Source organism: Mandrillus leucophaeus, unplaced genomic scaffold, assembly GCF_000951045.1.
Source record: "Mandrillus leucophaeus isolate KB7577 unplaced genomic scaffold, Mleu.le_1.0 Scaffold1195, whole genome shotgun sequence".
Classification (NCBI taxonomy): domain Eukaryota; kingdom Metazoa; phylum Chordata; class Mammalia; order Primates; family Cercopithecidae; genus Mandrillus; species Mandrillus leucophaeus.
Genome location: NW_012100265.1, coordinates 242,629 through 254,729, shown reverse-complemented (window position 1 = coordinate 254,729; position 12,101 = coordinate 242,629). Strand labels below are relative to the sequence as shown.

General features: G+C 41.0%; 1 protein-coding gene across 7 annotated transcripts in view; it reads left to right on the top strand.

Annotated features, from left to right (window-relative positions):
- Window positions 1–4,010: 4,010 nt before the first annotated feature.
- The window catches only part of SLAMF7 (SLAM family member 7), a 14,748-nt gene continuing 6,657 nt past the window's right edge, over window positions 4,011–12,101 (top strand). For 4 of the 7 annotated variants that reach the window (XM_011967186.1, XM_011967220.1, XM_011967191.1 and 1 more), the window contains exon 1: window positions 4,011–4,291. In XM_011967186.1, the coding sequence (XP_011822576.1) occupies window positions 4,237–4,291 (55 nt within the window). In that variant the 5' untranslated portion in view covers window positions 4,011–4,236. The remainder of the gene's footprint in view (window positions 4,292–12,101) is intronic. The other 3 variants (XM_011967229.1, XM_011967208.1, XM_011967215.1) reach the window with 2 other exon arrangements.

The following is a 12,101-nucleotide window of genomic DNA, read 5'->3' as shown; positions in this document are numbered from 1 at the left end:
TGAGTAGGTAGCTTGAATACAAGACTTGAATTCAAGAAAAAGGTTACAGTTGGAAATAAAATTTGGTATTTCAAACCAAGAGACTGAATGAGATCACCTAAGGAATCAGGATAGATTAAAAAATGAGTAAGTCTAAGGACTGAACCCAGAGACATTTTCCATTGCTACAAAGGAATACCCAAGATGGGGTAATTCATAAAGAAAAGAGGTTTATTTGGCTCATGCTTCTGCAAGCTGTACAAGAATGGCACCTACATCTGCTTAGCTTCTGGTGAGGGCTTCAGGAAGTTTACAATCATGGCAGAAAATGAAGCGGGGGCAGGCATGTCACATGGTGAGAGACGGAGAAAAAGAGAGAGGCGGGAAGGTACCAGGCTCTTTTAAACAACCAGGTCTCACATGAACTAATAGGGCAAAAGCTCACTTATTACCATGGGGAGGGCAACAAGCCATTCATGAGGGATCCACCCTCATGACCCAAACACCTCCCAGTAGGCCCCATCTCCAACACTGGGGATCACATTTCAATGTGAGATTTGGAGGGAACAAATATCCAAGGGATCTCCTTGGGAAGGAGAGAACCAAGAGAGAGTAGAGTCTCATGGGCCAAAATGTCTCAAGAAAGAGGGAATGATTAACTACCAAATGCTTTTAATTAAATTTTATTTTACAAAGGCAGTTACTTTCTAATTCAACATAGGCTTTACTTTCATTTTCAGTTCTTCTCTAGATGTTTTTTTGGTGGGATGCCCCCAGGACTTTTCACTGATTTCATTCCACCCAGTTCAGGTCTCTTTCCATTTCATAATAGTTTCTCTCCATATCTTCCCAGAAATCTTGTCATTTTCAGGAATAAGGAAAGCTGAGACATGAAACAAGAGTAAAATTGTTTGAATGAGAATGAAAGATCTGCTCCAAAATCACTTCTAGGTCAATTTATACAGGATATCTCATCTCCATCCTCATTCTGTTTGCCAAGATTTTCAGAATTCATAATCATGGCACTTTAAAACTACTATTTCTGCCATTGCCACATTTGTACTAGTATGGTGCACAAATGGGTGATACCTCGTAATGGAGGTATTACTGGGTTTGAGGTCATCATAATACTTTAGTTGGTATCTTGGCTGTGATAATAAAATGCTGTGTAATTTTGGGGAAAATACCTCTCTGGTTCTTAATAAAATAAGGTCAATATTAGTAAACAAGTTGTCAACCTGTGACCCAAGTTAGAAAAATGTCTTGTTTGCAATTATGGTCAGACATTTTGCTCAGTCTCTTATTAGTTCTCATTGTTTGCAGATTTCTTTGGATTTTCTATGTCCACAGTGATATGGTCTGAAAATAACAATTATTTGTCTCTCTTTCTAATATAGTTACATCTTTATTTTTCTTGTCTCGTTGCTTTGGCCAAGATACCAGTTAATTAATAAATTCTATCAGTGACTAGAGAAATCCTTATCTTATTCCTGACTTTGATACTATTTCTTCTAAAGGTTCAGCATTAAGTATGATGTTTGCTAAAGTTTACTAAAAATTTTTGAAATTATGAATGCATATTTAATTTTATCAAAGTTTTTACTATGTCTTCTGAGATGATCATATGTTGTTTTACATTTAATCAATGTGGTGGACTATGCTGATAAATTTTGGAAATATTGGCCCATTCTCACATTCATGGGATGAATGCTATTTAGTCATGGTGTGTTTTTATATGCCAATGGCTTTGATTTGGTAAAGTGTCACTTAGGATCTTTGCAACTATGTTCATGAGTGATGCTGGTGTGTAATTTTCTTTTCCTGTATTTGCAGGATTTGGGTACCAAGGCTTCTTTTAGACACATATGCCCTCACTTTTCATGTGCTGTGGATTTCTACAATGTTTCTCACTCACAGAAATTTTCACCTTAGTTTTGAGCAAGGCCATACATTTTAATACATTTGAAAATGTTTTATCTATCATTACTGTGTTTTTCAAGTCCACATTGATTCGTTTTGCCACTTGACATGAAGTCTTTTTTAAAAGATTTCACCATTATTTCAATCAAGTCAGTGGAGAGAATGGATATAAAAACATGTGATCAGACATGAGAAATTACAGACAAGATGGAGTGAGTGAATTTATCTCTATTCTTGCCACTAATCACAGATTTTAATAAAACCCTGGACATAATGTATAAAACACAAACACAAGAAGATTCTAAACAGTTGAGAGACGAAGTGGTCGCAAGGGACCTCTGGACATGAGGAATGACATGACAATGAGTTACCTGTGTTTTCTTTTTGACCCCTGTGTATTCTAGGCTGTGTGCTAGATAAGAATATAATCTAGAAATGTCAATCCCAAGGATTTTCTGTTCTCTCTTGCCAAAAGACTGGAAAGGGGACTGCTGGAATAGAAGCCTTTAAACAATAATCACCATATTCTAGCCAAACACCAGGTGGAAATACCGGACACACACCCCTACCAGCAAAGGCCAAGTGGAAAACCTATATTTCAACCCCCTACCCCACCCCTTGGCAATAAGGAATCATCCCTCCCCACTCCCCACTCCCCACTGGGGTGACATCAGAAGAGGCTAAGTAGGAAGACTGAACCTCCACTCCCTCCCTGAAGCAATGAGGCACTCCTCCCAGTTCTTCCTTTGGGTGGTGTCAGAAAAGGCCAAATGGAGAGTCTGGATTTTTACCACTGCTCAGCAGTAATGTGGTCCCCTACCTTATCATCATGGTGTCAAATTTTACTCATCATAACAAGAACCAGGACAATCTCGACTTGAATGAACAAAAGGCAAGCAACAGACACCAAAACCAAGATGACACAGATGTTAGAATTATTTTACAAGGATTTTTAAGAAACCATAGTAAAAATGCTTCAACTAGCGATTATGAACACATTTAAAACAAATAAACAAAAAAACCTAGAAAGTATTTTAAAAAAGAATAGAAGATATAAAGAAGAACCAAAGGGTAGAATTGAATAATACGATGATTGAAACGTAAAACTAATTGAGTGAGTTTAATGAGCTTAATAGCAAAATGGAGGCCAGTGTCAGTGGCTCACACCTGCAATCCGAGCACTTGGGGAGGCCAAGGTGGGTGGATCACCTAAGGTCAAGAGTTCAAGACCAGCCTGGCCAACATGGCAAAAGTCTGTAGTCACCAAAATATAAAAATTAGCCAGGTGTGGTGTTGGGTGCCAGTAATCCCAGCTACTCAGGAGGCTGAGGCAGGAGACTCTCTTGAGCCCAGTAGGCAGAGGTTGCAGTGACCCGAGATCGCACCACTGCACTCCAGCCTGGGCAACACAGCGAGACTCTGTCTCAGAAAAAATGAAAAAATAAAAAAATAAAAAATTTCAAAGTGGAGATGAAAAAGTAAAGAATCAGTGTACTTGAAGATAAACAATAGAAAATGCCCAATCTGAAAGTGTTCAATCTGAAAGTTTCAAGTGTTGAAAGAAAAAGAACTGTCAACCATATTACCTGATATGGTTCTCAATGAATATAGACAATACATTTAGGTGAATCTCAATCTAAACTTCACACCTTACATTAAAACTGGGTGATACATTTAAATGTAAAACATAAAACTATAAAACTTTCAGGAGAAAACCTTTGGGCCCTAGTGGTGGGTAGAAAAATAACTGGTAAGTCGAATTTCACCAAAATTAAAATTTTTGCTCTGCAAAAGACCCCTTAAAAAAGATGAAAAGACAGACTACAGACTAAGAGAAAATACTTGTAAACCACATATCTGACGAATGACTCTTATACCTAGAACATACAAAGAATTGTCAAAACTCAACAGTAAAAAAATAAAGGAAGAATCTGATTATAAAATGGACAAAAGACATAAATAGACACTTCACCAAGGAGGATGTGGATATATAGATGGCAAATAAGCACATGAAAAAAATTTCAACATTATTAGGCTTTAGGGAAATGCAAGTTAAAACCACAATGAGGTATCACTGCAACACTTATTACAAGAGCTAAAATATAAAATAGGAATAAACCAAATGCTGATAAAGATGGGGAGCAAATGGATCTCTCATAGATTGCTGGTGGCAAAGATTTTACTTTATTCACTCTGAAAATAATTTAGCAATTACTCAGTCTCACACGTCTGTGGCGTGACCCCTCCCAGCTCTTTAAAAATCAGCTAGGAAAGAGGTCTGAGTAATACTTGAGAGGGAAGTGAGTTCATTTCGGTGGCTGACTTCCAGAGAGCAGTATGGCTGGTTCCCCAACATGCTTCACCCTCATCTATATCCTTTGGCAGCTCACAGGTGAGTCCAGCCGGATTCTCTTCCACTCTCCTGCTCTCCTGTCTACCCTATCCTGAATAGTTCCAGGTTTCTTGTTCCACTCTGGGCCTCTGGCTCAACTCAGGAGGCTCTGTGTTCTCATCTAACATTTGCTTTTCGCCATCCTCTGATCTCTGAATCTCAGGTCAGGAAAAGACTAGAGGGAGGGCAAAAAATGACTCTGAGAACTGACTCCCCTATTGACTGTCCCAGGGATGAAGGAGCTGAAGGTAGTGGTGCTGGGTATCAGAGACCATTTTTCTAATTCAGGTTCTGCCATGAGTTAGATAAGGAATGTTAAAGTTTTCCTGGGCCTCAGAAACTTTATCTTCTAGCCTTCTCTCCTTTTGAGGCAACTTTAAGAACAAAATGGTACTGTACAGGTATGTATTTATTTACTTATAAATGTATTTATAAAACCGGTTATGCATAGCAGTAATATAAAGGGAAAGAATCACTTGAATTTTCTTTCCTTACTCAAGCAATCTAATCAGTCTCTACTTAGAGAACCATCTCATACCATAGGCACTTTATGTTTAAGCCCATGGAGGACAGAGGTCGGTTCTGCACCTGTCACTGGCATTCTAGTCTTTGAAGATTTTTGTATCCTAAGGGCTCTCAAAAAGGATCAGGAGCCCCATAAGTGAGAAATATATCTTCTGTCATCAATCTCATGGAGTACTACCATGAGATCACCCTATGAGGACTTCACATAACTGCTTCATTATGTGTATCTGAGCCTGCTTGAAGTGATCTGCCCAAGACCACGCAGGTGGCTGGTGCCCCCAGTACTTTCCCCTGCATCATCTGGCCTCGCTAAGTGGTCAGCATCAGCAGACTCTTACCAGCTTTGAATTCATCAGAAGTTTGTATTTTTGGTAAGTACCTGGGTCTAACCAGGTGGTTCTGGAATAGGTTCTCACTTTAAAAAAAGCACTCCCTGAACGGAAATGATGAGCAAAAATGGAGCTTGAGGGAGATAAGGTGGAGGGGTTGGGGAAAATGACAGAGATTTTGAAAGCCCCAGGTGTCCACTTGAAACCTGTCGGTGAAAGAGCCAAGTATGGAAAACCTGCCATGCAATTCCCCCTCTGCCCTGTTCCAGAGGCTGTGGGCAGCCTGTGTAGTGCCCCTCCTGAGGCTGAAAGGAGACAGAGATTGTCCTGGAACTTCCGGTCTGCAGGGCAGTGGAACAAGTCCTGGCCCTGGACAAGCACATCCTGGGTTTGACTTAGTAGATGCATTATTGTGGGCAAATTACTCTTCCCCTCTGAGCCTTGCTCTTCTCAGGTGTGTAACAAAGAATGAAATCTAAGTTGCAGAATTATTGTGACATTTTAAATGACATATCAAATGCAAAATAATTATTAAAATAATCACTATTTATTAAGTTACTACATTCAAGGTGTTTTTCATACCACCTCCTCATAAGTCTGTAAGACAGATGTCGTTATCCCTGTTGTATAGATGAGGAAACTTAGGCTTAGCAGAGAGATCATGTTTCTTGGGCAAGATAACACAGTGTTTAAAAGGTAGCCAGAGACTGAGTTTTCAACGCGAGTGCTCTTTTAATCACAACAAGCCATTGGTCACTGGACCTGGCACCAAGAGATGCTCACTACATGTGCATTTGAGCTGAATCTTCCTCAAGGAGTATGAGTTGGGGTTTCTTCCCTCGCCAGGTACATAAATCTGAGGTAGAGACTGGAAAGGCCCCAGAAGAACAGGTAGCTCTGTTTCTGGGATATGGGTGTACCAACCCTGGCTAACTCAGAGGGTCCAAGGAGCAGCGCTCATGGCCTCAGTATTCTCATCTGAAAAATGGGCACAGTAATCTGCCAATGATTCAATGATACAGTAATGTTGAGGAGACAATCAATAAAAAGAAAACAAAAAAGTGAGTGAGGGGAATTAGGAGAGTGTTGAAAAGAACCAGAATAAACAAGGAAGAGGGGGCAGGTGATGAGTGAGGAGCAGAGTGGTGAGCAACATAAATGTGAGTGTGGTAGGCTAGGGCTAGAGTGATGGGAAAGGTGTGTGGTGAAGTGGGAAATTTTCAAGCCTCTGTCTGTGGCTGCCTTGTGCGGCATTGAATTACACTGCTTTTTCATTCGTTAAGGAGGACTTGAGTAAAGTGCAATCGATTTCAAACTACTTTGGGGTTTTTTGCTTTTGTTTTTTTAATCCATGGTTTCCTTTTATGAAATGAAATGTTACACAGAAAAAAAAAAACAAATAAAAGACTCCAATGTATAGAGTTGAAGTCTCTCTAACGGAGGCAAGTCCCATAGCCTCCTATCCTATGCTCACCCCTTAAACCTCCTCCTGAGCTCCCAAGAAATACACTGAGGCACTGCCACAGCCTCCAAAGGTGGCAGGGGGCACAGTCTGTAAAATCCTGCCTTAGGAGCCTTGGCTGTTAATCCTGGCCTTCCTCTGGTTTGGGAAACATCACCATAATCTTCTGAATATCAGCCTTCTCATCTGTGAAATGAGATCAGACTAAGTAATCTCTGATACTCCTCCCAGCTCTGAGATGCTCTGGTCCATGGTTTTCATGAGGAGAGTGCCACAACACACTGGTGCGTTTGGACAGAGGCACCAAGTGTTCAGAGAAGTGCTTGGGGACGGGGCTGGCAAGCAGGAGGCAGGCTTTTCTACTCTCCCCTCCCGCCAAGTCTTTCTGCTATATCACCATCTCTTGGTTCTGGCTACACTGATAATGTATGTTCCTCATAATTAGGCTCCTTCCCTCCACTCAACTCGTGAGACTCTGGGGGACAGGACAGGGGAGGAGATGACAACCAAGAGGAAAGGAAGGTGGCAACGGGCAGGACCTGTTATCCCTTTCTGTTACGGAGGACATCTTACAGCTGACTCCCCCTGATGCAAAGACATCTGAATCTTGGCTGGGGCAAAAGACAAAGGGTCTCCTGCCCCAGCTCCCTCTACCTCCAAAGGCAGGCAGGGGATGTAGTGGGGAATGCTCATGGCCATCTTAACTTTCTGGTGGCTCACTTTGCTGAGAACCCATCCAAAGGCATTTTGGGATATCTCTGTTTCTCATTTTTACCTATCTGTGCAGAAATAAAACCAAAAGATGGGAAGTCTTCTCAAGGCCTGACTCTTATGCTCCCATTTCCCAACCTTGTCACCTGCCTCCCACCTTGTTGTTAGGCTACTCTGTACTTCTCAAAATGCTTTCAAATCCGTATTCACACTTCATCTTCCCTAAATGTCTGGAAACTAAATGTTGTTATTTATTTCCCGTATGAGGGTTCGAAACCAAAACTTGAAGTGGTAAATGTTGAAGCAGTAGTGGAAACTACACAGACCTCTGAGGCAGAGGAACTAACTCCTCTTCCCTCTTCCAATGTTTCTTCAGCGGGGCTTTAGGAAAGTCACCCCACTTCTCAAAACTCCAATATCCTAATTTATAAAGCAGGGCTTAAGCTCTATCTCACAGGGCTGTTCTAAGGATCAGGAGAGAGGATGCCCACTGATCTAGCTTACAAACCGCAGCGTGACACCAGGCGTTTGCTGCTGAAATTATGATTACTGAGGCACAGGAATGGACCCAAGGTCCTGACTCCCAGTTAGACCAGAGCCCTTTCTCCCTCTGCCACATGCTGGAGGAGGAGAAGCCACCTCTATCCCCTCTCTGGGCAGGACTTGGTGACACCATCATTGGGTGATCTGGCCTCTAATCCTGTGGACCAATCATTAGCTAATCCACAGCAAAATGATATATCCAACAACCACCCAGGAAGGATATTTCTTTCCGGAGAATTTAAAGTGTTAGTGAAGTGAAATTAGTGGTAAATTTTCAGGGGATATGTGTGAGGAAGAGTTGGAGGCTTCCTCAGGGAAGAGCTTTAAACTAGAATTTACGGGGTTTGAATAAGATTTAGATGAACAGAAAGGAGGATAAAGCACAAACAAGAGTGTGAGGTAGAAAGTGAGCTGAGGATCAGGGGAGGGAGGAGGCCGGGATGCCTGTGTGGTGGCCACATGTGAGTGGTAGTCCCAGCTGCATATCTTTCCACAGCAATACATTGTCATCCTGGCCTTATACAATCAACCCATGTCATGTGACACTCCTGAACTAATTACCGTACAGGAGAAGGGCTACCACCTGAACTGGGTAACCCAAACCTTTTGGCTTCTACGGAATGAGGAAGGAGTAAAATTGATGTAAAAGAGGCAAGTTACAACCTTATGACTGTCTTGCTCCCCAGTTATACCCTCGGCTCCTAAACAATGGGAACTAAATAAATTCTTGTTAAAAGAAGGAATGACTGAATCTGACAAGTGTGACCTGCTTAGATATGGTGAAACTCCATAGGATCACACACTGCAGGTGCAAAACCATCACAGAAAGAAGAGCTTCAATTCAGCCTTGGATATCTGAAAAAAGAAGTGTCTTGTTTCTGGATCCCTTTTCGTAATCAACTGGGAAGTAGAAGCAAAACTGGTTAGGACTCTCCAACCCTGCCCCTGTCCTCTGAACCCACATTCCGAGAATGGCATGGAGCTACTGTTTTCTTTCATTACTCCTTGTCTCACCCTGAAGATACACTTAAGATAGAACAATACACTCCATCTATAGGCTCATGTTGGTAATTTGCCCTGCGTCACTCTCTAATTTTATTCTAACAAGAAACAATTAATTTGGCGGCATTTTCTTATATCCCACACAAGTCATGTCCCTTGGCATTTACCCTGAGAATACAGCACTATGTGTGTGGAAGGGTGAAAAGAGTAATTGCACACATGCTAGCAACTAAAGCCACATCCTTGTAGTTTTGGCACTCCCTCACCTTAAATATTGCTCCAAAATGAAATGTGAAAATGAAATTACTCGAAGGTTGCCCTAAGTGTAGAAATTGCATCCATTTGGGGCCAAGTGATACCCAATCTTTATTTGACTTCAAAATATTCACCCCTTTCATCTCTGCTGTTGAAGTAGAAGAACAAATACATTCACTGATCAAAATTTCAGAATAAAATTGATTTTGTCTGTAACATTTCCTGGCACTATTTGACTTGACACTCCTAAAGATGAACAGAGAGAGCAGTCGAAAAACCATCTCGGCCTTAATATTGAAGAAGCAGAGAGAATAGTTTTTTTAAAAAATCAGATTACTTAATGGGATGATTTGATAAAAGCTTGAGTAATCCAAAGTATATACGTACCGACTGATACATTATGGGGGGGAAATGTTTGAAAATAGAAATCAGCTCCTAAAAGATACTGATTCCTCTTCTTGGGTAAGAGATAAATTTAGCAAAACATTGCCAGAGACTTCAGATCTGTAAGCAATGGAGTGGGTCACCCTTTGGTAGCATCAGATTTCCTTCCCCTGGGGCACTGGTAGAGCAGTTTATGCCTGAGGGAAGGTCACCAAAGGACAAGAAGGCAAATTATGCTTCAATGGCGCCCAAGGGCTTTGAATTTGACACTAGAGCCCCTTAGGGGGATGGAGAAGGGGAGTGAGGGAGAAGGCTGGAGCTGGTACAAACGCCAGGTGGCCTTCAAATTGAGCCACAGTGAAAAGAGTACAGGTCCCAGAGCTGGAGAGACATTGGGTTAAATCCTCAAATCATTACCTGCTAGCTTTGTGCCCTTGGGTAAGTTACTTAGCTGTTGTTGTTTGTTGTTGTTGTTTGAATCTCGGTTTTCTCATGAAGTCAGGAGTTAGCAATTTTTTTCTGAAAAGGGCCAGAGAATAAATATTTTAGGCTTTGCAGACAATAAAACATGGTCACAATTATTTAACTCAGTCTTTGTAGTGAAAAAGGATCCATAGACAATATGTAAATGAAAGAGTATGGCTGTGTTCCAGTACAACTGTATTTACAAAAACAGGCAGTGGACCAGATTTAGCCTGTGGGTTATAGGTTGCTGATCCTTGTGTAAAAAGGTCAAAATGCCTAATTTGCAGGATTGTTTTGAGTGTTAGGCATGCTCCTTACAATAAACATTTGGCGCAGAATAAACATTTAATACATGACAACTCATTATTTGGAAACCCTTGCCAAGATATTTGATTTTAACAGGGACCAAAGAAATGTCTCTAATGAAACAATTTTTGATATCTGGATATGTCCGTATAGGAATTTGTCTTTTTACTAGAAAAGACATGAGTTACATCAGTACTGCAGTAGAAGAAAATACGGTGTCTAAGAGAGCAGGCTGTGAAATGAAACAGAGCCTGGATGCTTGGTCAGTCTCACAGGGCCAATGAGACACAGGAGACACTGTATGTAAGGCTCACAATAGTTTTAATTTTAATTTCTTTTAAAATCAGAAGAGAAATGAATACAGCGATAACAATAACAATGACTATATAATGAATCCAGCCTGGATCACGTTCATTTTATACCAACACAGTCATGAAATATGATTTTTAATATTTGTTATGGAAGAAGGACCAACAAGGTCAAAAGTACATAGAAACCACAAAAGTCACTATGTAGTCTTGCAATAGCATCATTAAAACTGTCAGGATCCTATAGCTTGGCTGTTTTGTTGGCTTTGCTTCTTTCATTTGTGCTTTTCATGGCTGAATTAATAAAAATTCCATTTAAAAATTTCAACCTGACACTTTATGTTAAGAGGCAGAAGGGGAAATAACTTTGGGTTTTGCACTTTTAAGGAGAACACCTTTGTTGACAGCTGATGTGAGACCTAAGTTCTTGTCTACTTAGTTTAAAAGAATTTATATGAGACACACACAGCAAAGGAAATGCAGCATAGAGTAATTGATTGCAAAAGAAAAAGAATATTTTGACAGTTAAGTGCAGAAAAGACAGTACATCCTGAGAGAGGGAAAATTCAGGGCGGGCTGCTTGTAAGGATGAGACAGCAAAGACTGGCACTGGGGAGACTCCCTTTATGGGAATCTTACATGATTCTTCATAAAAGGGTGGAAAGAAGTGTTACTAGTAACCATGTTCTTGGTGGTCCTCCGGGTGGACATGCACGGTAGCTATACATGCTTCTTCATAAACCTCGTATCTCATTAGCATCTTAAACCTCCACCCATGGGTGTGTTTTTTACTATTATAATGAGCAATGGGTCAGTTTGAGGACAAGTAAAATCAAAATCCACATGCTCTCTACAGAAGAAAGTCCTCACCGAAGATAGTTTTGCTTAAATGAGTTCAATTACAATGTGAATGCTGAGGCTTATTGTATTGACTGTAGGGTCACCAGAGTTACTGCCTCGAACACTGTTACTTCCTTCACTACCTACCCTACTTCACCTTTAAGGACTTAGTCTTAGTTTTTGTATTTCTATCAGCCTTGAATAAGTTCTTTTCATTTCTGCTATTTAGTTTTCTCATCTATCAAATATGCCCTTCAAGGTCTTTACCCTGTGAGTTTTGGTGTGTACTCTGCCTCTTACTATGTGGCTTGAGTAAGTCATTTACCCACACTGTGCCTCACATTCCTGATCTGTAAGATAGAGATATGAAGAATGTTTCCTCGAAAAGTTGTTTTAAGAGTTAAACAAGGCTGGGTGTGGTGGCTCACGCCTGCAATCCAGCACTTTGGGAGGCCGAGGCGGTCAGGAGTTCATGACCAGCCTGGCCAACATGGTGAAACCTCATCTCTACTAAAAATACAAAAATTAGCCAGGTCTGATGGTGCACACCTGGAGTCCCAGCTACTCAGGAGGCTGAGGCAAGATCATCACTTGAACCCAGGAGGCGGAGGTTGTAGTGAGCTGAGATTGTGCCACTACACTCCAGCCTGGGCAACAGAGTGAGACTCTGTCTCAAAAAA